Source organism: Excalfactoria chinensis, chromosome 4 (assembly GCF_039878825.1).
Source record: "Excalfactoria chinensis isolate bCotChi1 chromosome 4, bCotChi1.hap2, whole genome shotgun sequence".
Taxonomy (NCBI): domain Eukaryota; kingdom Metazoa; phylum Chordata; class Aves; order Galliformes; family Phasianidae; genus Excalfactoria; species Excalfactoria chinensis.
In genome coordinates, this window is record NC_092828.1 from 68,007,172 (window position 1) to 68,032,819 (window position 25,648).

At 40.4% G+C, this 25,648-nt stretch overlaps 1 protein-coding gene across 1 annotated transcript in view; it reads left to right on the top strand.

Moving 5' to 3' along the window:
• Positions 1-21,802: 21,802 nt before the first annotated feature.
• The window catches only part of AFF2 (ALF transcription elongation factor 2), a 338,300-nt gene continuing 334,454 nt past the window's right edge, over positions 21,803-25,648 (top strand). Inside the window, exon 1 of the mRNA XM_072334541.1 lies at positions 21,803-22,053. Within this exon, the coding sequence (XP_072190642.1) occupies positions 22,007-22,053 (47 nt within the window). The 5' untranslated portion in view covers positions 21,803-22,006. The remainder of the gene's footprint in view (positions 22,054-25,648) is intronic.

Below are 25,648 nucleotides of genomic sequence, written 5' to 3' on the forward strand. Positions count from 1 at the left end.
ATCTAAGTCAAATATATATTTATGTATGTATATAAAGAAACCTTTGTAATTTTAGAATAGTAATTCTTTGTCTTCTATATTAAATATCTACTTAAAAAGAACATACAGCATGACCTAGGAGTGTTATCTATTGTTCAATAATGTAACTGGACAGCCCAATATTTGCTCTGTGAATAAGAAAACTGGAATGGTAAATTGCTTGGGCCATTTCATGTGATTATGGGGAAAAATTTTCTTGCCTAATTATAATTGTAATTCAAAATGTATTTTAAAATATTAAAAAGTTATCTGCATTTGCAAAAACTCAATCTAGCCAGAAAGTAATGTATTGCACTTGTATCTCTCCCTGTGGGCCATATTGGGTCAGTTGCTGTGCAGACAAGTCATGTTCAGAGTGATCAGCAGTGGAAATCTATGAAATGCAACGCCCATTTGCTTCAGCCCCAAATAGTGCAAAAAGACAGGAGTCTGGGATGCTTCAGTGAACTGCAAGACTAGACTTGGATCTGCTCTCTAAAGTGGTTTTACACCGGAGTAATGGGTATGGAGCTCCTGACTTGCACCAGTTGATAAGAATTAATTAATAAATGGGCTTTTGAAATTGAGGTACCTTCATTTTCAAGCTGGCTTTGATGTTGAGGTGGCCACTGTAGAGAGCTTCCTGCTGAAATAACCAGTGCTTCTAAGGAAGCAGCACCAGCAAAGGACTGTGGATGGTTTTGTAGAGAGCCAAAGCACAGATACAGCAGTGTGCACGGACAGTGCTGTAATTTATGAGGCCTTTTTGTGCGGTAGGATATTTTTTTAATTTATTTGAAAGCACTTAATGTTTTGCTGTTTCAGTTTTGGTGAGACTAAAGAGACTTGTCACTAAAATGCTGAGCAGTTTTCTAGGAACATCTGGAAGGAGAAGTTTGATCTCAGCTTGGAAGAACACATGAGCATATTTCATTTTTGATGAAAAACTTCAAGGTTTTGGAGTATTTTCCTCTCTGAAAAATTTCTGGGGTCTGATTAAACACACAAGTTGTGACACATTTACCACAGGAGCTCTAGATGCTTTTTAGTCTAGGTTTTCAGGTACTGAAACCTAACAGGCAAGGTTCCTGAGTTTATACCTCCCACATCTGAAGAGCAGGGAATCACATACTGAAACAGTTCTGCCTGGCTTCCTCCCTCTTCTGGAGGTAGTAATGCAGCTGCTTATGGCTGAAGGTTCCTGTGTGTGGCTTGGGAATCAAGCAGAGCACTGCATGTATTTCAATAAGCATGCCTCTCTCAATTTTGTGTCTAAATGGAACAATTAATGTGTGTGGGCTGCCTGAAGCCATGGGCAGCTAGAATATGGGTGTCATTTAGCACTGCAAGCTTGCTGACGGGCAAGTTGGACACAGAGTCAGATTCAGTTCTTTTGCTACAAAGTTCCTGGGCACTAATCTATGTAGGTTAAATATATATGCTAAAATGCATTTAACTTTACTGTGGACTTCTCTTTATAAATACTCTGAACAACTCTAGATCTATAAATTATACCTCATGGTGTAGCTAGGAATAATCAAGAATGCCTTAGATTAAAGGAAAAAAGAAGATTGTCTTCTAGGAAAAATCAATTAAATATTTAAGCAGAAAAAAAAGTAATTTTGTCTCTTTGATTTTAACTGGTGGCAACTGAAAATACATTTTAGGAACCTTTTATAGAACAGCTAATTCCTTGTCTGCTGCTCCCCTAAATTCTCTGATTATTCATATACACAAGAGCAATAAGAAGTGGTTACTCATTTATTCAATATATAGTATGAAGAGCAGTGATATAAAATAAAAAGTTTAAAGCAGCTGGAAATACAAAGTGTTGAATAAAAGTGCTGATGTTAATTTGCAGAGAGCAGATGTATATGACTGTAACAACTGAATATTGGACAGGAGGCAACAGAGGTTGGATAATAAGACCAGGGACTGTTGTTGAGGAAGGACCTCAACAACATGAAGAAATCAGAGAAGCTGCTGAAATTAACAAAGACATCGAAGCATGACTGAGAAGGAGGTGGGTACGTGAGCTAAATCATGGCTGGAGACAGGGAAATGAACTAGGAAACAGTGATTTCAAAGTTATCATTAGAATGAAAAAGGCTTTTTAATTAAAACAAACAAACAAACCAACCATAATCACTAGAAGACTCCATCCTGAAGCCTGAAAACCCAGAGATATTTCTTTGCACAGAAAAGGATACTTGTATGCAGATAGAAGCAGTAAGGTTGGAAAAGGCCTATATCAAGTCCAACCATCAACCCATCCCAAGCAAGCCTGCTAAATCATGTCCCTAAATGCATCATCTCCATATTTCTTGAATACCTTCAGGAACCATGTATGATCACACTCAATCTACTCCATGACCTTTCCCATACTGAGGGTCAGGCTGACAGGCATGTAGTTCCCTGGGTCGTCATTTCAAGCCTTGTAGATAGACATCAAATTGGCATCTGGCCCCATGGACTTATGACAGTCCAGGTGGAGTAGCAGGTCACTACCTGTTTCCTCCTGAATTCTGGGGAGTTTATTCTGCTCCTCATCCTTGACTTTAAGCTAAGGGGGCTGAGTATCCTGAGGATAAATGGTCTGACTATTAAAGACAGAAATGAAGGCATTGAGAACCTCAGTCTTTTCCTCATCCTTGGTGGCAATGTTCCCTTCTGCATCCAATAAAAGATATTCTCCTTGGCCCTCCACATGCTGTTAATATTTTTGTAAAAACATTTTTTATTTTCTTTAAAAATCGTCGCCAGATTAAATTCTTGCTGGGCTTTTGCCTAATTTTCCCTCTGTGTGTCTTAGCAACATCCCTGCACTCTTCTCAAGTTGTCTTTCTCTTCTTCCAACGGCAAAAGGTCCCTCTTAACTATACCAGTTGTATTTCTTGCTGGCTCATCTCACAGCACAGGATGACAGCCCATGCCTGCGCTTTAACACTTCCTTCTTGAGCAATGTTCAGCCTTCATGAATGCCTCTGCCCTTCAGGACTGATATTCCCTGCTCACACACAACATACATTAAGTTTTGTAACTTGTAAAGTGAAGGTTGAGCAAACCAGCTGTTGCTGGCCACCCAGTGCCAGCCTTGCACAGGCTTCAAGCACTTGTTTCAGACCAGCTCCAGCCTGGCCAGGCTGCACATCCTGGCTCGCACTAACAGGTTGCTCCAGTATAGGCAAATGGGCTTCCTATTTGTTGAATCTAGAGATGTGGCATGGTTTGAAGCACAGTCACTACAAAAGTGGTGTCCTAATCAGAGCTTCTTACAGTAACTTAAATGAAGCTTGATCAAACCAAACCTAAGCCAAACCCTGCTTTCAGTTCCACCAGAGAAAACAACAGTGTCATATGGCTGTGCTAGCAGAATGCTTCATCACAGCTAACAAAACACAAGGAACACCTCTGAGTTACCATGCACCTGAGGAGCAGCAGCATGCAGCCAGCTCTGGCTGCCTTGGTCAACCCTGGCTCCTCTGCTTCACATGGTCAGGTGGTGCACATGTACTTTGCACCTACAGATAAATCAAGATTTCACTAATCATTCTACTTAGGGAATTACTTCGATCTGCTTAAATATCTTACATACTGAATACTGACATCAGTAAGTATGAAAGTAAATCTTGTTAACTACTTATTATCAACATGTTCTAAGTGTTATCTAGCAGGAAAGAAGACATTACTTGCTAGAAGAATAAAGCTTACTTTAAAACTGTAAGGGAAACTGTTGATCACAGCCTGAACCTCTAATTAACCATCTGAGGCAAACGATGAGTCAGATGCTGGAGCACAGGTGAAGGTAATTCAGCTATGCCCTTGGAAGGGGTGGAGCTTGACTCCACCTCTCCTAGATCCCACTGAAGGGCTGACCACCACTAAAGTAGCATCTCTTTCTGGTGATTGCGCTTTTGTGGAGTTTTTGTGGTGAACCTCAGTGTTGGTGAGCATCCATCTAAACTGAAAGCCTTAGCACTGGTGAGCCTTTTCTTAGATACCCTCTGGCATTTACTCTGTAATTACAACTATACACTTGTATTATTCCAACTATGCAAAAACAATAGCTAGTTAAGGCTTTTTGTTTGCAGTCTTAAGAGTTTTATAAGATCAAATCTTCCAGTTGGGAAGAAGGAGGTTGAATTTTCTCTGATAGTACAAAATAAAGACTTGGAAATGGCCACTCTAAAATGTTGACTCTTTATCTGCTTGGACTTAATGAAAAAAATAATAATTTTAAAAATCCTGGCTAAGTTTTGAGAGTAAGGAGGAGAAGTGTAGGCTTGATATTAGGATTTAAGGGTTAGGGGGAGGGAGCAAAATGCTAAGGACAGATGTTGGTACAGTGTGCATCTGGAAGTATACAAAAGAAGCTAGTGAAAGAAACACTTGCCACCAATACTTTAAAAATCGGGTCCCAATTGTGGAAAGAAAGCATGAATATTCATGGCAGATTTTTCACATTTTAAGGCACCAGTGTGATAGTTTTCCTATAGAAAATGATAGAAGGCAAGAAAAAAAGAAAACAAAAAAACAAGTTTTTCCTTTCTCTATTTACTGCTGAACCCCCTCACAATATTTTTAGAGCCATCGTGACTTGTAGTTCCCCAAACAGGTGAACTTACGTTTCAGATAAGATAGCAGCAAAATACATACAGCAGGATAGAACTGGTCCCACAGTTCAGCAGAGGTGAAACTAACTATGAAGCGTATGAAACCTTAGGCCAAATCACAGCATATATATATATAAATATCTATCTTCCCTCAGCGCTGAGGTGCTACCTCCAAAATGCTGCAAGTTCTGGAGTAGCCCAGTCTAGGAAACTTCTGCCTTTCCATGGGAGACAAGTGCAATATATCAGCCTGTATGGTTCTTGAAATGAGTGTTTTTTTCAAGGGATAGTTCCTGCCTTTCATCACTATTAGCATGGGTGATGCTAGACATACTGAGCTGGCTGCAAAGGGGGGCAGGGCAGAGTAATTCACACAAAGGTCCCTTCCAAACCATTCTATGATCTGTGATAAAACTGAAAATAAGTGCTTTGCTATGAATGGCCCAAAATGGGAATAGTCAAAGACAGTGGTACTTCAGAGATACAGAAGTGGGACATGAAGGAAGTAGGAAATCAGAGATATAATGAAGCCTAATCAAGAGGAGAGTTTTGCAACAATGTAAAGAAGAACTTCAAAATGGTCACAATGTTTTGTTTAAGCAAGAACCGCTCTGTTAACACCAAGGAAGGAAAAAAATACTGACTTTGTCATATTTATTTCAAGCTCTGCATGTGTGTGTGGCAGGAGGATGACAATTTAATTTGAAAGGCCACAAAGAGAAAAAGGAGGAAAGCATTTCTTCCATCCTGGGACTGATCTGTACCCACAGCCAAAAATATAGCCTCAGTTATTTGCTGCCTGAGAGGTGGAGGTTTGAAATACATCCACTTATGCACTTCTTTGTTCTACCATTTCAATTTGCACTTCTGTTTTTTAAGAAGCCTCACTTTTTCTCAGCTCAGACTTTGTTCTCCTGGAGCTGGTTTGCTGCCTCTGATTCTATGATGCCATCAAGCAAGAATTTCCTGTATACCATTTGGACCTATCATTCTATCTGGTCTACTCTGCATTGACAGCAGAAGCACAGAGCTCCTCTGGCAGCTCTGGCTGCAGTAGTGGCACTGCTACCCACTTCAACCCTGTTCTGGTTGGGGAGAGGCCAATTAGAACTGAATAAGATGCAAAGCAAGATGCGAGGGAACAAAACTGCTTTGTAAGGGATTGCTTTTCATCCTCTTAGTGCTAATCTGGAAAACGTTACCTGGGTTTGTTTGTTTTTCATATATGCACCGATTAACTAGTTTTGAAAATTAATAATTTCCGGAAGCATTAAAATGGTAATGTTAACAATAAGAAAACAAGAAACAACATAGCAGAGCTTGTCCAAATAATTAAATGCAACTTGGCATCTGTGTGTGCTTATGACAAATAAAGGTAGGTATGATGTTAAGAAAACAATAAGCTGGTTTGCTTTTTGCCACAGAATCTTCATCTGGATCTGTATAGCATCCTGAAAGTACAGCAGAGTTGTGAACCATGTGCTTCATATGGGGAAAACAGAGACCGTGGCTCTATGCTACCAACAGTCCTGTCAGTAGTTGCATCTCCCAGAAGTAAAGAATTAAGTCGAAATGCAAGATACTTGAAAAGTCAATCAAAATTAATTAGGAAATTGTAAATCAATCAATAATACACCAAAAAGCCTTATTATGATTTCAGTTACTCGTTTAAGCACAAACAAGATAATCAGCTACATTTCCTGTCTAGGAATAAGATCGCTGCCAATTAACTTAGGACTTAATTAACTCTCTAAGGTAATGAACTTTAGAAGAATCATACACTGTCTTAACATTATTATTAGTTATTGCAGGACTCTGGTACATTCTTGATTTATTATTATTATTATGTAAGTATTACATTTACACTTATGATGCTATTATAAAACAGAGCCTTCAAAATTACATTAAAGTTAGTGCTGGATAAAAGACAGGCATTAAATAAAAGCAGAATTAAACAGACAGGATGACTTCACATTTGAAACTCACCAGCCCAGATCTGTTCTTTGCTGGGAAGCATCAGCATAAGAGTTTATACTTTTGGAGGTACCAATTTTTTGCTGCCCAGCTATAGTTTCTCTTTATTTCTGGACAGGAGCTATTGGATTTGCCAGCCCTTTGGCTGCTCAGGGAAATCATGGTGTAGCACAGTAATGTAAACTCTACCTTCTTTTAAAGATCCTTGTTGTTCATCTGTTCTGTAACAGCCCGGGACAACTTTGATTTTATATTTTATTTTGGTCTCAACAATTTCTTTCTTCTGCCACATCAGTGACCCAGTTCTCATTTTTGCTTCTCTGTCTTTTTTTAGTAACTAAAAGCTGCTCTTTTCCAAGACTGAGAAGAATTTGTTCCCTGTTTGCTAGGAATAAACAGTCCAGTAGAACAAGTGTTCTGTCTCTCACAACAGAGGAACAGTGAGAGAAACATTGGATAAGCAAAGACATGTAAAGCTGTTCTTTTGCTCAAAGTGGATGCTAGCTGTTCAGCAGTATATGATAAATGTCTCCAGAACACTGAGAAATAAACCTGCACTGTAAGTAATATGCAAGTGTAGATATTGCCTTGCAAGATGGCAATAACAACACCAGCACGCATCTTCTGTAAATGGGCATTTTGTCTTTTTTATGACTCTAACAAAGTCACTATGAAAGTATTCCAATCTTTTATTTCAGAAATACTGTCACCTTGTCTATCTGTCAAATTCTTTTTGGTGCCTATATGTGCTCTTTCCGCCAGGTAGGACAAGTTGATCATGTCTATATGTTTGTCTTTGCTGCAGGTTTAGCTGGCATCTAAGCACTGGCTTCTCTTACAGTTTTGTGACAGAGCAGAACAACTGGGACTAGGAAAGGCAATGTGCCCTCTGTACTGATTATATTTACAGCAAAAGCGGGCTAACAGCAATATCTTGTTCCATGAAAGAATCACTTCAGCCTCAAGAGAAGCTCCCAGCTCCTAGGTGTATTACCCTGTTGTTTTGAGGATTTTTTTTTATTTGTTTGATTGTTATGTCCACACTTTGATATTAAAACAATCTGATATCTGCTTCATATTTGACCTGGATGTAGGATGATCTTAGATTTGCAGGGTTTTGGGAAAGAACCAAGCTCACAGAGAACCTATTGATAGGATTAACCTCATATCTTCACCATGTCTGAAGATCAGGAGTTTCCTTAACCATGAACTGCTCCAGTAGCTGTTTTATGACTGACTTGCTAATGATGCATGCGATGGTATTGCCCTGAGCTAAACTAAACTTCCTCTGTCTCTCCATCCACTGATGATAGGTTGGAGCTGCAGTTAATGTTTCCAGTTCCCCAGCATCTCTAAAGGATGCTGCATGTATTCAGTACTTTCCACACAGATTTGTCCTTAATTAACGTCTAGATTGGTCACATAAGTTTAACACTTTACCTAAATCTAAGAATAGGCCCCTTGCAATGAAGGGAATGTCTGTCCAGAGGAGTTATTTGTCAGAATCTGCCAAATTAATGGGTTAGTTATTGTTTCTAAAAAGCTAAAGAAAGGAAAAAGTGAGATGTTTTTGTTCTGGAATAGAAATATCCATCCTGGGAGTGTCCTTTCTGAAACTGAGCCAGGAATAGCTCCCTGGAACAATGTCCTGTGGCGACTCACCCTTTTCTGCTGTCTTCTGGGATAGATTTCCTTCAAAATATGAAGCAGTTAAAATAAAAACCTAATGCTGTCTACAGAGATGTACTTGATTACTCACTACTTTTTTTTTTTTTTTTTTTTTTTTTTTTTTTTTTTTTTTCTTTCTTCAAACAGCTTTTAAGGTTTAACTGTGTCACTATTAAATTCTGCTTGATAAATCTCCTAGGTTTATCCAAATGCATTAGTTGAGTGCCTTTTCACCACTGATTATGAGAAGACCAAGAATGCCCTCTTCTCAGGTGTAGTCCTAACTACTAATGACACCTGGTTGTAATTAGAGTCATGTGATCATAGAACAAAAGGATCACTTTTGGTACACCTGTCTGCCCTGCCAGCTGTGCATGGGTGTCTAGCAGAAACCTGGCTGTGATCTAGGGGGGCTTAGGGATGCTCAGGACATCTCCCAGCCCCTGGGCCATGGTGCAGCAAGCTAGCAGGAGTAATTCTTTCTCTTATGCCCTTCTTCAAAGCCCTTCTCCTCTGCCTCACTGTTCTGTTTCCCAGGGTAAAACCCAATCTAACAAGCTTTGGGGTAAACGAAGCCACTGCTAATGTCTAGGGTCACGCCAGCATCTGTCCTTGCACTCTGTGGCTGAACTGATGCTTTACCTCCACTTGATTCTGAAACTAGATTGACCAGGGATGAAATTTCTGCCACAAGTTTCTCTGTGTTGGTGTGTTAATGGCTTCCTATGTGTGGAGAGAAAATAATGTTACTGCTATTGTTGTCTAGTGCAGAAGTACAAATATCTTCAGACTCATTAAAAATTGAGTTATGCCTAGACGTTTCCTGGTTATGTGCTTGCTCACAGTCACGCAAAGAACCTATTCAGAGATGCAATAGGGCACATCCAATCTGCCTTCCTTTCCTGTGATTTAAAGGACACTCCTAATCATGACTTTATTATGTCTGCTGCACAGTGCTTGTATTTCTGAAGGGAGCTTGACTGAGAGTACTGACATTTCTTAATGATATTTTGATCATTTTCCTGGAAATTATACTGTTAGGAAATGTACCATGAGGAATACAGGAAGGAATGGAGAATTTTACTCAGACTTGGATGAATAAATTTTGCCACAGTCTGGGGTAAATTTGCTCAAGATATTTCAGAGATGTGCATGGAATATTAGATGTCACATTTGAAGCTTTTCCAGAATTTAAATGGGCTTTGGGTTTGACCCTTGAATACTTAACCTCTTTTTATGCAGACTGTTGTCAAACTGCCTTTGTAGACTTCAGTTCTTCATGTTCTCATAGCCTTACAAACTGTTTTTTACTGTTGCTCAGAAGCAATTACTGCACTGGGTACAGCAGCATAGCGTTAGGAGATGAACCTCCCCACACTGTGAGGAAGGATGTGGCCTGTGATGGGAGGCCAAGCTGCTGGCAATTAACAGCATTTTCATCTCCTTCAGGTATTTTACTCTGTGTAGCTTGTCATGTAGGCAGGAGGGATTAAACTTGTGTGAGATAAAATATGGCAGAGGGGTAAGGAAAGCAGAAGAAAAATATGAGAAGTGTGACACATAACAATGATGTGATTATCTTGGCAGCTCATGAATGGTACAGCAAATCCCAGACACTACAGTATTAATTCTGCAGGCGGTGATACTGACTTGCATGTTCAGCCTGTCCACATCAGAGGATCTATCACCAGTAACTGTCACAGGGAGAAGCCTACTCTGCTAAAAACAATCAAACATCAATGGAGGTGGGAATGGAGCCTGCAGCAGCACTGGGAGGTTTACTTCATTTTTATTTTGCTATATAATGTTGCACAGCACTCTATGGACTAAAGTTTAGGGGTCCATTCATAGGTTTTATCACTTCCTTTACCCATCAATCTTTAATCTGGGTGCAAAGGGACTTCTCATGTGGAAGTGAGACAAACCTCTCTGGCAGAAATGACTTCAAATCAGAGGGCAAGAGCTGAGCGGGTTCCTTTATCAGTAGTACACGCTGAATTCTAGCAAAAACACAAGCCTATCTCAAATAAATCAAGATAATCTCTTTCAAAACCTTCTTTGGCATCACCCTGAGACTGAGATATTATTGTTAACTTAATAAAATGGTCTTTTGTTTTCATGGCATGGTAGACTGCACAAAGTCATCAGGATTTTATTTTGCATCCTTTGTGGCTTTGAACGTCCAAGCCTTGTCAGCTTCCAGCATTCTAGAAAGCAGTTTAAGTCTAGATCAAACATTTTCACCATACTGCTCCATTTCTTATTACAGTATGAGTTAACACAATATGAAATGGTTTGCTTTATCCAATTAATTCTTAAATGTAGCAGAAACCATTTAGTCTTTGACACTATGTTCCACTTCCATACAATTTGATAGAACTGTCCAGGTTGGGCAATCCTACCAAAGTCGTTTCTGCTCTATGGTATTTAATTCAGCCTTTTTTGTATTTTCAGTCCATGAGTGAACACTAAATCTCTCAGTTTCTTCCATGAGTGTATTCTGCAGAGCTCTGTTCTGAACAGTAGCAAAATGCTGCAGCCGACTGTAAATCTAAGGACCAACTGAAAAATACAAAAATGCGCCTTCCACATGGCTAACGTAAGCGTATCACACCTGCAATTGCTTTAGCCCTAGTTAATGTTTCTATTGCCATTTGAAAATAGCATTTTTGCCCTTCTGCTTATTGAAGATTCCTTCTGCTTTAAAATTCTTCAGTCAATCAGACTGCACACTCATAAATTGAAGTTATCTGAAAATGAACATTGCCCCTCCGTATTTTTCCTCTTAAATCTTTGAAGATTTTAAATGCATGTAAAATAGAGCACATCTTTGAAGATTTTAGACACATGTAAAATAGAGTTTAGCAGAATATGTACAATTATTGGTGACTAGAGCCAAACAATTGATCTTAGAATCATCCCTGGAGTGCACTGGTATTTCCTAGCACATGGGTGCTTTCAGAAAGCAAGTAAATTACCTGTTTAGAGAGACTGAGTTAGTGCACTAACCTGCAAACTATAATTTAAAGAGTCAAAATTCTTTTTCTTCCTATGCCCCTGCACAAGAATTAACAACACAAGTAGCATAATGTTGTTTTGTACTGCTGTTCTCTCTTCAGTAAAATACACTTTATTGCTATTTGGAGGCTTTATACCTTTATGACAACCAGTATCAAGAGTAATATTACACCAATAACTTGGTTTGCTAAGTATTAATGCCAGAGAAATTACACTAAGAACACCGTGTGAGTTTAATCGCAATTCACACTTTAATATTTTGATGCAGCTGTAAAAATGTAGAATGAGAGACATTACAGTTCTATTAGATACTAATAAATTGTGTTGTGGAGGAGGATATGAGCTGTACTTCCCATACTGACGTGTATTCAGTTTCCCATCTCCCTGTTTTGATCTTGCATGTGTATAACTTCACAGAGATTCTGGGCAACGGTGCTACAGAACAAGTCACAGCAGAATGCCAGGTTATATAATTGTATTTCCAGAATCAGAAACAAAGTATCACCATAGTATCATAGTATCATAGTATCGTGCGAGTTGGAAGGGACCTTAGAGATAAGTAAAACTAACGTAAATCATCTTGCTCATGCAATGTTTATGTCATACAATTTTCTTTATGCAAAATATAAGATTCTTTAGAATGAGTTCCACCACAATTTAATTTTTTCTTTTGTAGGTTTAAGCTTTCCACTTGTGAATGTATCTAATAAAACGGTATTGTAAGAAATGTTCAGAGGCTCATCCCTTTTCATTTTTTCGTAATAGAAGTGATATTAAATGTCTATGCATTTCTCTGCTATTTTTACCCATAAATGTGAAATGTGCGGTGGTAGAAATTCTTTCATGGATCCCAATCTCCTCCATTAACAATACTGTAGTTCTTTGGCCAATTGTTTGATGAAGGCCCCAGAGCAGTAACTTAAACACACAGTATTTGAAGCTGTTGTATAATAGCCGTTGGAAAGAGAATGCTGTGTGTGGCGTGTATAGCACCAAAGTTACATGTGTAAAATGTTTGAGCTTTTGATCATCATATGGTATTTCAAAGCACCCACTTTTGGTCTGTGTGTGTGCATGGTAATAGCTAGTTATGCCTCAGTAACCCATTTGTTTTTAATCAGCTGTCTGTGCTGAACAGCTTGCTTAGGTTTGTTGCTGCAAAGCACTAGTTCCCATGTTCAGTAATAAGACCTATAAGAGAATACAGTCAGGATATAGGCCCCTCATGCTGGACACTAGATAGCTAAAAAAGTTGTGGTCTTTAGTCAAAGATCTTGCAGTTAAGCTGAGTGGCTGAAGAGGGTAGACTACACTCAGAGATCCCTAACTTCCACTTCTCACATGTTCTGAAGGGTGCTTAAAACATAAATACTTTGTGTTTCCTTAATATCAGCAACAACTGAAAGGAAACTAATCTAATGGTTTAGTTGCATGTTCTAACATGCAAACCAAAATGTGTAGACCTATGTGGCTTGGGACAAATTACCAAATAGCCTCTTGGCTTCTGTTTCAGTGGTTGGGAAGCAGAAATAACAATCTCTCTCTACCCCCAGTCTATTCTGATTAACTAAAAATGTTCCCGGAGTCTACTTTTTGCCTTGATTGTTCTCAAAAATGTGGGGGGATGACCACTAGGCCACTGATACTGAGGGATACAGACTGCTGGAGCAAAGCTTTCTTTATCAACAATTAGATTAGACATAAGGAAAAACTTCTTTTCTCTTAAAGAGTGGTCAAGCACTGGAATGGCTTTCCTTGAGAGGTGGCGGAGTCACTGTCTCTGGCAGTGTTCAAGAGGGGTCTGGATGAGGAGCTATGAGATATGGTTTAGTGCTTGTGGTATGAATGGTAATGGGAAGACGGTTGGACTAGATGATCTTGTAGGTCCTTTTCAACCTTCTAATTCTATGATTCTATGACTAAGGACAATGTCAGCCACAAAATATTTTGGTTAGGGCTTTGGTATCATTTCTGTAACTGATACAAAACTTCAGGGAAGAGCTGATTAAGACCCAGCTCACATCCTCAAGATGAGCAGCATTGCACAGCTTGAATAAGTGGCAATCTGCTGGCCATCTACATATGGCTGATACTGAAAAGTGTTTTAAAAGTTTTTGGTTTTTGTTTGTTTTTAATTTAAATGTGTATGAGTCATCACTTGTGGGTGGGGGGTGGTGGTATAGGCCTGTTAACTTGTGCTCTTTTATGGAACGGAGGCTCACAATATCAACATATATCTTTTCTTATGAAGCTTGATTCTCAGAGGTCAGTGTAGTTTTCCAATGTTCTCAGTAAAAATTTGGGTGAGAGTGAGAACAATTTAAGTTCAGATATTTGGATACCACACTGTCAGCCCAGGTAACCTCACCAGCAAGTTATGTGCTTTTGTGATTCCTAGTTTGTAATGTCTCACCTCCCCTCTTCTATTATTCACAGAATCACAGAGTTGTAGGGATTGGAAGGGACAACCTTCTATCATGGAGTCCAACTCCCCTGCCAAAGCAGGTTCCCTACACCAGGTTGCATAGGTAGGCTTCCAGGTGGGTCTTGAATATTTCCATAGAAGGAGATATGGACTTTATTATGGACTTCCTGATCTGTATTTTTTCATTGTCATCTGTTTCTCTGTCTTCTGCCTGAGATCCAAGTCTGAGCACAGATGACTGCACATTTCTCCCTTTCCCAAATGTAAACCCATTCATTTGTCTTGAATGAGCCTTTTACCCAGGGATCTTCCCAATTAAGATGTTCACAGAGTCATTAAACTAACTAATGGTGGAAACTTCAGTAGAAATAATGCTGTAATGAGTCAAGCTTTCATCATCTCACTGAGGAAAACATACTTCACTTGATTCAGATAAATTATATACCCCTACATATTATGATCAATATTTTAGCAAGACATAGCATTTAACTATGTCATTTTTGAGTAATGAATAATCACATTCAGTATATGAAAAATGAGTAATGACAGACATCACTGGACTGGTACATATTTTACCTCTCAAAACAATGTTTAAATTTTTACAAACACGTTGTATGATGTGGATTAAATGACTCAAACTTGTTTCTTCTTCTAATAGGTATCTATCATTTACTACTATGACTGCGCTCAAAGTACTCTAATAAAGCATACACATATTCTGACCAAGGAAAGTGAAGTCAGAGGTCACAAACTGCACATGATAAAACTGGAATTCAGAAATTGAAGGACTGAGCAGACCACTAAAATGATGTTGCTACTTCACAGCCTTGCTATTCTGTAAAACAGGAGAGGTGTAAATACTTTCATCAGAAAGTCTATGTAAAGTTATTATTTTTAAATAACATGTAGAAAACAACAGCAGTTGTCCCAACCTAGACATGCTTTGTTTTATTTATTTTATTTACTTGCATCTGCTTACTGTGTCACATTTCTTTTGGGCTTTTGCCCAGATTTTAAAATGTTTATACTTAAAATTACATTTTTAAATGCACAAGCCAGGACTAAGGGAGCTGTTTTCATTTTTCTCCTAAAATGACAATATAATATCAAGCACCTACTTAAGAAAATCTTTCTCTTCAAAGTCCTGTTGAATGAATCATCAGCAAATGCACACAGGTCTTGGAGAGATCAACAAGCATTTGTCACTGTAATCCAAAAAGAAATCTCTCTATGCATAGGTTACTAATTTTTCTCAGGCAAATAATCAGTCACCTGATTACATTGATCTGTGGTTGACTCTTTTCTGCTTACATCTGATCTGTCATCCAGTTTTAAAGTTGCAGCTGGGGTGATAGATCTCGTTCTATGTTTCAGTATCCTTAGGCTGTTCTGCTTTTGACTGATTTCTTTCTTCATTATGCCTATCAGATACCTAAAACTTCATGAACTATGAATGTATGAACTTGACCACTGACATGGTGATTTCCACTTGTAGCTGGGTTCAATGATGCAATCTTATAATTCTGCCTCTAATGAAAATAAAAATGTGGCATTTTACGAGCATTCCATATTTCTGTTCATGAAAATGATGTGTCATTGGCTTCAATTGTAATTTCTGGCCCTTTAAAATTAAGAGTCCACAATCTGTTGGGTCAGCTCTTATGGAGTTTTGAACTGAAGCCTGTAACAAACACATCAAAGAGGTTTCTATTTCTAACGTGGGTGAGGGGAGTTTCAGGTGTCCCCTCAGTGTAGCTTATTATAGTTGCCATTTGACGTTTTGTTATTTTAGTATAGTCCAGTTAGGTTTCTAATACTTCTGCCATTTTATGGAAGAATAATGTCAAGAAGATCAGCTATAATCTTCTCAGTATATTTACATAAATGCTATTCTGGTGGTAAACTCCTTGCCAAGTGCTGCTTTTTCATTCAGAAAGTGAAATTCTCTTCCCTGTCAATATCAGTATTTTCCTTACAGACAAAACAGCTAATAATCTATACTATGTAATAGAGACATTTATATTAATACCCTCACAAGGATGATTGCTAACTCTTTTAGGACTATTTTTCTACAATGATAAAGTGGCATTCTAAAATGTGTTTTAATATAATTTAAATAATTTAAATTAGTTCAATATGTAAGTCACAGTAGCAAATTTTTCACTTGGCAGCTCTTCATTATGTAGCTTGGATTTATTCTGATTTAAGAATCCAGTTCAGTTATTCACTTTTTTTCCATTGCAAAACTTTACTTTCAGTAGATGCGATGACATCAGACAGTGCTATAGCATTATTTGTTGCCATCTGACTTTTCTAGATGTGGAGATGACTTTGTGGGGTGCCGAATCCCCATAAATGAACCAGGTAAGTGATAAGGCAAAAAAAAAAAAAAAAAAAAAAAAGAAAGAAAGTGGCAGAGGAATAGCAACCCAGGCAGAAGGATAGAAGCAAACAAGTTATACTACTCTCTCCTGGAAATAGATTTTTAGGAGTGTAAGTCATTTAATCACTTTCCAAGACTTTACTCTGTGGTGACTCCATGCTAGAACTGTACAAACACATAATAAAAGACAGTCCATGCCTCAGTGAGTTTAATAGCCCTCTCAGTTTCTCCCTGTTGATAGTGTTTTGCTCCTGCCCTATCCTCTTGTGTAGGATGAAGGCCTCTGTCTCCTGATTCTTTTAGCAGATCTCCAGTTAGCAAGCAGAGTGAACCCTCTAGACTTTGCCATTAGCACTACAATCCTTTCAAAGCTCACCTGGCAGGTTTCCCAGAAAAGCAAGACACGGTCATTTAAGCTGGTTGCCAGGAAAAAGGCTGGATAATGCTCATTCTGGCTATTTGTTTGGGATACTGGTTCTCACTTTATGAAATAAATATGCCTGACATTCATCTCTTCAATGAAAGAAATTGCTGCAATGGTCTTGCACTGTGTTCAGCAGAATCCTTCCAAGGCCTCCCAAAGGCCTTTGATAAACCATGGCAGATGCCAGCGAAGCATCTGTTTCTACTGGTCTTCCATGGCTCATATGGACACTGAGGTTTCTTTCTTGTCATCTTGTAGCTGGCCACAACTATCTGTTTCTCAAGTTAAAATCAGCTTCTGTTTCCTGCACAAAATTGGTTTCCTGTTTCTTGTAGATGTGGGACAGGACACCCAAATCCACAGCCTTGAATGCACTGCTTGTTTTTTTCAAATGGAAGTGTGGCCTGGCATTGTAAAGGCATATTCTATGTTTTACACCACAGCAAACTAGAACGTAAGAACTTTATAGAAGCTATCCATTAATGACCTGTGAGCCTGAAGGACTAGCTGTATCTGCCCATGGAAAGCAAACGCTTCTTTTTTTTTCTTGAAGGGCAGCCAGGAAGAAGTCTTGAGAGTCATTTCAGGCTACCTCCCTCAGGTTCCAGAAAAACAGTGCTGAAATCCTATGAAATTGATAAAACTTGTGAACAACGACTCCAAATGCCTCCAGCTGGGCAAGCATTTGCAAAAACACATCGATTCTGCAGTTTAGTTGACATAATTTTATTAATGCTTTGTACTGCGAAAGAAACACTCTGTCAGTATTCAATTGGCTTCCTCTTAGGGAGAAAGTCTCTCCTTAGGCAAATTTCAGTTTTGTCTGACCTCTTCACTGTGTTCATGGAATATGTCATGGAGGCATTAGCTACCTTTTCTAATGCATTGCATTCGACATCAGATTGCTTTGTTTGTTTGGTACCGGACACCTAAATGAATTCTCAAACTGCTGCTGTACTTTGTTGCTTCCTTATAGTCAACCCTGAACAGCTACAGATTTTGCTCTCAAACAATGTATTTGATGGAGATATCATGTTCCAGTGTTGGCAGAAGACAGAAAAGCCTACTTTTCTAAAGTAGTGACCAGATAATTGAGGTTGTAGTGTATGAATACAATGGAGCCATCTTATTGGAATAACAGAAGAAAGGGGGGAAAGGAAGAGGAACCAGAGACCAACTTTTCCTGTGTCCTATTCCACCTCCATGGTAATGCTCTCTGCAATATATATTATTCTTCTAGTTTCCCTCATAAAAAGAAAAGCTTTGCACAGTCTTATATTTCTGTGAAGTGCTTTAGTGAATATCATCATAAAAACCACTGAAGACAAAACAATATTTCAGCAGCTTATATATAGACATATATATAGACATCATTGCTGTAAAGCGCTTCTGTCTTTTGGAAGCAACATGGCAGAAAGAAGGGAACTTGATTTGAAAAGTCTTTTTACTGTGTCTTTGCATTTCAATCCTCTGTCTGTGTTTGCATTCCAAAGTGTCGGTTTGGTAGTTTCATTTTATGCTTTGTTTTAGTTTTGGTTCCACTCGTAGGGAACATATTGTCATGAAACTGGTTAAAAGACTATTACAATAATTGCTTCCGAGTGCCAGGCTAGGAGATGGCAAGGGCCATGACAAGGTTATAAGCAATGGGTTTGGTTAAAGGAAGGGACAGCATACAGACAGCATCCTGCTTAGTTGCTTGCTTCAGTCTATTGTTTACATTCTGCTGTTAGGCACAGAATTAAATGGTATTCCTTAAATCTTTGGAGAAGCTGCCTTAAAACCTGCACAACAGTGTATAGGTGAAAAAACTACATTAAGAAAAATGAAAGAGAACGGAAGAAAGGATTCAGTTGTGATGGTCTTTTTCAAATGTCTATTTGAGAGGCACGTTGTTTTGTTTGGGTTTTCTCCCCTATAAAGCCTTTGCACTTCCAACAACTGGTTTTGTCCAGATACTCAGTTCTGCCACCATCTCTCTTGCTTTTCACAATTGATTTGCATCCGTTTTTCAACAGAACTTTTTGGTTACTTATTTCTGAATAGCGACTTTCTCATAGCTTTTCAATACACTCTTCCTTGGCTAGTTTTGAAAGTTTAGACTGTTCTAAGTGCTTTAAGAATTGTCTTTCTCATGTAGAACAACAATAATAAACAGGAATCTCATCATTATAGACTTTCTAACCCCTTTACTCTTTTCTGAGTGTGCCAAGTTATCATCGTGAAGCTGTGCCTCCATAAGATGGGGTCACCCAGTGCCAGCATCTAAGCACCGCTGTACTGAAGGGTTTATTCAGCACGACATGAAAATACTCCTCCTTCTCACAGTGAGCAAACATTATCAATGCATTTTCAGATGTGATTATTGTATTAAATTATTCTCGTTTCATTAAATAAAAGTAGCAATGATAATAAGAGAATAGCTCTGCACAGTTAAATAAATCACTCAGGCAGCACAGAAATGATAATTCCAATTAAAGTGGCAGGGAAATAAATAATACCTACATACGTGCTCTTGAAAATGAGTAACAACATACTTTCAGTATCTACAATTGTTGTGTGCTTCCAAATGGGAGATTTATTCATAGCAACCGTGTATTATGGGGTCTTACTTTATACATGTACATCTCAATGGTGACTGTTCTTCTACCACAGCAGCTTTAGGATACGATAAATTTATGCATCCATGCCAAGAGCCTGTTCTCATCGAGTAGGGCTAAGAGTTCTTGTGCTGCCGTCAAGTAGATGCTAATGATAACTTAATTTTCAATGTATTAATGTAATCTGTGCACTTTATCTAAAATGTTATAAGTTTGTTCTATATACATGTTTAGTGCAGTACGAATGAGACACAGAAAGAAAAATCAATCATTGCTTCACAGAGAAATATGAACTCTGTTAGCTTCATTTTTCACACTGTGAAAATGACTTGACCTTCCTTTCCTCAGAAATCCAAATATCCCCAATCTGTATTCAACAGCATAGCTGGGCACGAATTTTCCATTAACATTTTCTGGATAGAAAACTGTGATTTCATTTTTGTTGCTGTGTGAAAAATAGGTTTTTGTTGGATCAACTGGAGTGTTTTGAGCAGAAAGGATTTACGTGCCGTATCACAAGGGTTCAGTTAGCTACCTCTTGCTTTTGACCACTGAAAGCTGGCCAGACTTCCCTTCATGCACTGAGGCCACAGTTCTGCTACTCCATCTGCAGGAGTGAGGACAACGTTGTGTAGTGGTTGCAGCCCAGGAAAAACACTGTCTTTGGAGCACAGCACTCTCCAAGCACATGTGCATAGCACGTGCTACAAAGCCTTAGGTAAGGAGGTGAGCCCTACCAAATACTGAGCTTGGCGGTGCATGCCAAGGTTGCATGAGGCCAAGCGTGGCCTTGGGCAGCTCAGTGTGCTGCCTCCCAGGGAACTGGGACCAGGGTCTCCCCTATTTGCCCTGTGGCAGCAAACAGCGTGTCCAGCCCCAGCATGACCCTGGTCCTGGCTCAGCCAGTGTCTGCAGCAGCATTCAGGATACCTTGGGTGATTTGACATCTGTTTACAAAAGCTGATTTGTGCACTAACTGCTTCATAAAGCTGTTAAATTGGAAGGATTACTTTCATCAAGTGAAAGCACTGACATGCAAGAAGCATATTTGTCCTGCCCTGTAAAAGCAATGCAATGCATAGGCATACTCAGTGCGGGGGCATGGGGCCCTATGCAAGCAAGGCCCAAAACACTACCAGCTCCTGTTGCCTCATATGATATGTACAGCCAGTCATTTAGCTCTGCTGGCCTTCAAAGCTTCCTTCCTACTCAAATGATTCTGCGATTACATTTTTATTAATAATAATGTTTAAAAAAAAAAAATCCTCTGTGCCTGTTTCTGGAGACAATTTTGGAGATGTGGCAGCACTGGCCACAAAGCCTTATATTTGACCAGAGCTTTACAAACCAACAAGGATGACAAAACGTGAGCCTATTTGTGGAGAAAACAGATAGGTGTCAGAAAGGAAATGCTGTAGCACCTACCTGCCTGCACCGGGGACAGGAGCAAAGCTGGAGTGTTGCTGGGTGCCAGCAGGCTGCTGGTGGTTTGACTTTGCCAGAGCCTCCTCTCCTGGGGCCTGTGGGATGCACAGTGCAAATGGGGATCTTGCAGTGAAGTCCGAGTTCAGATTAGGAAGTCTTCATCGTGTTTGATTTCCATTGACAATGGTTTCAGAGTTTTTCCTCAGAAATCTTGTTTAATGCAGTACAGCATTGGGCAATGTCTTAGGAAAGTAAAAATCTTTGGCTGCGCTGCATGATCTGCCCCTGACATGACTGACCTTGGGTTTGTTTCCTAGCTCTCACGAAGTCCATAAGGACACCCTAGTTGCAAGTCTTGTTGGAGCCTGTTCTCCAAGGTGGCTGTGCCTGGCTGCAGGAGCCTTGGCTGTAGAGGATGGACCCCATCAAACATGGGGTAGCTGTGGCTCTGCCCAGCAGTGAGTCTGAGGCTTGCTGGTGCATGAGATGGCCAGGCTGGTCCAGAGGTCAGAATTAGCAGAGCTTTTGTATCATCTTCGCAATACCATGAACAGCTCAGTTGTTTGCTCTGGGCAGATACGCATTTGGAATCTTAGGAAATGGAGAAAAGTACATGTGGAAAATGGTAAAATATTGGTTACTGCTTAGAAGGGCGAGAGATGCAAAAGCACATAAGCAGGATGCGAGGGTCCAGAAAGATACAAACTGATGTGGAGAATGAGCGGGCCTGGCCAGCTGCTTTCCCAATTCCTCATGTGGGGGGCAGACTGAAACCCCAGGGGGTGCACCTGGTGCCGTGCTGCCTCTGCTGTTGTGCGGACCGGAATCTGCCCTTCCTGGCCTTGTCCGGGCCTTGACTGCTCAGCCGCCGCGCCTGTCCCCTCACAACCCAGATGGGGCCGCGTCTCCCCAGACCACTTCGGTTTGCTCGCGGCTTTGCCAGTGAAACCAGAGGTGCCCATTTCATATTTTTCCTTCCTTCTCCCTCCTCCAAGCCTCGCCAGGACACTCAGGAATTAGCCCGAGGCGTAAACCAGAGCTGCTCTCCCTTTTCCTCCTTTTCCGCCAAACTTCCCTGTGCAATCCCGGCCGGGGGATGCCAGGCTCCGCCAGATCCCGGCTCTGCTGCCGCGGCGGCTCCATGCCGCGGCTTCGGGCCGCCCCGGCTCCTCCCCTCGCGGTGTGAGTGTGTGCGTGTATGTGTATGTGTATGTGTGTGCGCGCGCCAGGGCCGCCGCCGCCGCTGTGCCCGCCTCTCCCAGCCAGGCAGCAGCCGCGCCGCGCTGCTGGCGGCGGGCGGCGGCGGCGGCGCACCGCGAGCCCCGGGCGGCTCCGCGCTGCTCCGCGGCGGCCGCCGGGGCCGCCGCTGCCCGTGCCGGCCGGGCTGCCCGTGGCGCGCCGCCTCGGCTCGGCGCGGGGAGAGGGTACCACTTCTTCGAGTCTCCGCACCAGATCGTTATGGACCTATTCGACTTTTTCAGGGACTGGGACTTAGAGCAGCAGTGGTAGGTGGTTTTTTTTTTTTTTTTTTTTTTAAATTATTATTTTATTTTTTGGTTTTGGTTTTGTGGTTCTCTGTCGAACCCTCATCCTCCCCCCAACCCGCCCTTACCTCTCCACCCCTCTCCTTCTAACAGCTGCCTCCTTCCTCTTTTCCCTGCTCGCTCCTCCGGTGCCTTAGCCTTTGTTGAGGGGCGAAGGGGCCGGTGTCCGCCGCCGGAGTACCCGGCTCCGCGTTGCCGGCTGCGGCCGGCGGGATCGGCCCGCGCTGCGCGGCTGCGGGAGGCAAAGTTGGCCGGAGGGGGGAGAGGCGGGGGGCGCTGACATGTGCCGGCGTGCCGGCTGTGAGCGGCGGCAGCAGCGAACCCCCGCCCGGAGAAGGGTCGCGGTGCGGAGAGGCGATGGTTTTTCCCCGAGATCGCGGCTCCGTTCACGTTGTGTTTACTGCTGTCAGTGACAATGTTCCTTTCGCTGGGGGAAATGTAACTGTAGTTTTGCTGTGCCTCGCAGTTGAACTGGCAGCCCTGCTCAGCGCGGGGGTTTCTCTCGTTGGTTTTGCTGGTTCCCTTTCAGGAGAAAGCGTTATTGAAGTTAGTTTTGGAAGTGGGAAGATCTGAGTCTTTTTCTTTCTTTGTGTCTTTTTTTTTTTTTTTTTCTTTTCCTTTTTTTTTTTTTTTTCCCCCTTGCTTTTTTTTTTTTTTCCCTTTCTTTTTTTCTTTCTTCTTCTCTCTTCCTGTATTTATTTATTTATTTATTTATTTTTTCCCTCTTCTCGTTTCTTTTTTTTTTTCTCGGGGCAGGACGTCGGGGCTGAGTTGCTCTGTCAGTGAGCGCGCACCTTGGAAGGGTCGCTGCATCTGGTACAGCGCGGTGTAAACTTGTTACTGAAGTAACAAGATGTTGGGGAATTTCCGACGGGGGACGAGTAGATGGATAGCTGGGAAAGTTGCTATTTTGGGTCGGTATTTAGGCAGCTATTTTTTTTTAATATATATTTTATTATTTTATTATTATTATTATTATTATTATTTAAGCCAGCTTTACCAGCTGGTTAATGAGTATATGAATATACTTTATCGGTCCTTTCTTTTCAATATAGCAAATACAGTGATCGTTTTTGAACTACGCACAGTTAAATTCAATGGATGGTTACTGCTTTGTTAAGTGCTTTTGGGCAGCGTGCATTTGGCCAGGAAAGCAAACAAAATAGTACATTTCATGACCCTGGACTCGCACTGGTTTTGTGTGTATGCGTGTGCATTTGGACCTCGTGTTTTGCAGAGGATTTACTTTACTTTGCTGGCAATATGGAAGTATGTCCAGGAAAGAGATCGCATATTAAGTAAATAACTATCATTTAGCCAAGCACGGTGTCGCTGCTATGGTTGCAAATCCAGCATAATCAGAACCAAATATCTGTCATGTTCTGTTTTATAGCAGTTTGGAGTAAATCCTGAGAACCGTAAATTACACCGTATCGTTATTAATCTGGAAGCAGGCATTTTGGATCTGAAGCATGTTTTATCAGCTCTGCATAAACTATCTTATTGCATCTGTTTTAACATGCTGTTGTTATTTGGAAGTAATAATCACGATAAAATTAATGCTCAATTAAATATTATGCCTCGACCACGATCTTCACTCTGCTCCACTGATTTATTTTGCAGACAACCGATAACCACTGTATAACTACTCAAATAATATTTGCATACAATTTCCCTAATTTATAGTGTGGGTAACATCATTAATTTAATAGAAGCTGTTACAACCCAATATGTGGGTGTAGTTCAAATACTGAGCACATTATAGGTATTGAGATTTAATGTTTGCTTAATAACTTGCTTTCATTTGACGGTGGTTTTATGTGGATTTAGAGATGTGCACAGAAAGAAGGGAACTCCCATGCCTCTGTTTTTGTGTAAGATATTAATATATCACCACTCATTCTATAAATAAAATTCCCTTGGTTTCTTACAGTGAAATTGGTGTGTACGTGTATGTATTTTGAGGGTTTGTGAGGCAAAAAACGTGTTTTACTTTTTGGCTGTTGCAAATTGTTTTGATATCTACACAAACTCTGTAAGGCACGGGCATTCACGTACAGTTGGATTACTATTGCAGAGATCAAGTTGGATTTAGCCTTTAATAATCCAATCGGTATATACATGTGCACATGTATATAGAATACTGGTACGTAATCTATGTGTATATGAAAACATTACATGTATTTTATTGTACGTGTAAAGATTTATGTCTCAGACAAGTCATTTCATTCTTAAGGAGAGAGGAACTTAGCTCGTTTATCCATAAATGTGTGTTAATATATGTAATATATGTGTACATGCATCATTTCTTCACACCCAGCAATAGGCATGCTTGCCATCAAAATTGATTTATTTTTGTCTGTATTCAGTGTGGTTTGGTCACTGTATAATGTTTACAAGTAAGTGCATTTAGCATTATGTGTGAATTTGTGCTTCGTATTTTGCAACAGTCTTTGGTGCTTTTGTCTGCAGACTGGCCTTTGTAAAGGGTGTTTTATAAACGTTTATAAGGCAATTAGAACGCTTCTTCTGCACTGCTTGCCAACACAAAATTTGTGGTAATCTGTGCTGCAATCGCCAGGCAGGCAAGCTCAGGCCTACAGCATGTGGGGGAGTCCATATGTGTTATCCACATACAACGCAAACCTAGTGAGCCTGAGAAACTTGTGTGAAAAACATTTATAGCTTGGCTGCAGCTTTTTTTATCCAGTGAAAAGGTTTAAAGATAACACTCCCTGTGTACATGAGGAGGTGACTCTCAAACAGTTTTGGAGCGATGGGAGGAGAGGTACTTATCTATACGATTCTGTGGTTATCTGTCCGTTCTTGATGGGTATTTTGTCAAGAACTATCCAAGCTGCAGCGTGCACCATAGTTTGGGGTAGTGGGAGCTTTGTCTTGGCAGGAACTGCAGTCAGTCCCCTAGTTGCCCTCAGTAGGTGAGATCATAACAGTGCAAGAATTAGGAGTTTTGTTGACCATCAAGAATGTTTTAAATTTTACATGGTAGAAATTGGGCAAAATGTATAAGTCCACAAATATTCCAGTCAACCTAATGGATGTTTTTTCAGACAGAAGCAGAAAATAAAAAACACAACCAAAAAACCGTAACCCAAAACAATTTCAGTTAATCTAAACTCTGGGCTAGGTGAAAGGTCCAAAGTTAAAGTCTGTTGAGATCCCTGGATGAATAGAAAACGTTCACCTGGACTTACATTTAATATGAACCATTCCATGATGGGGAAAAGAAGGGAGATGGATATAATGAAAAGCTTGAATGCCTTTGTGCACCAAGGGGACCACTTGCTGTTAAAAATCAAATTTCATCTTTTAAATCATTTTCCATGCTTGTCTGTGGTAACCAAGTAAATGAAATCTTGAAGTGTCCTGGGACCGTGTGGCTAGGTCTGAATCTGCTTACAGAGTAAGGAGGTGCTATTAATCAGCAGCTGGGAAGCAACAAACCCCAACAAAAACCCAGCCAACCCAGGATATAAGGCTCTTCGGTAACGCAACGGTGGAGAGATGCATGGTATGTTTCATTTATTGTTGTTGG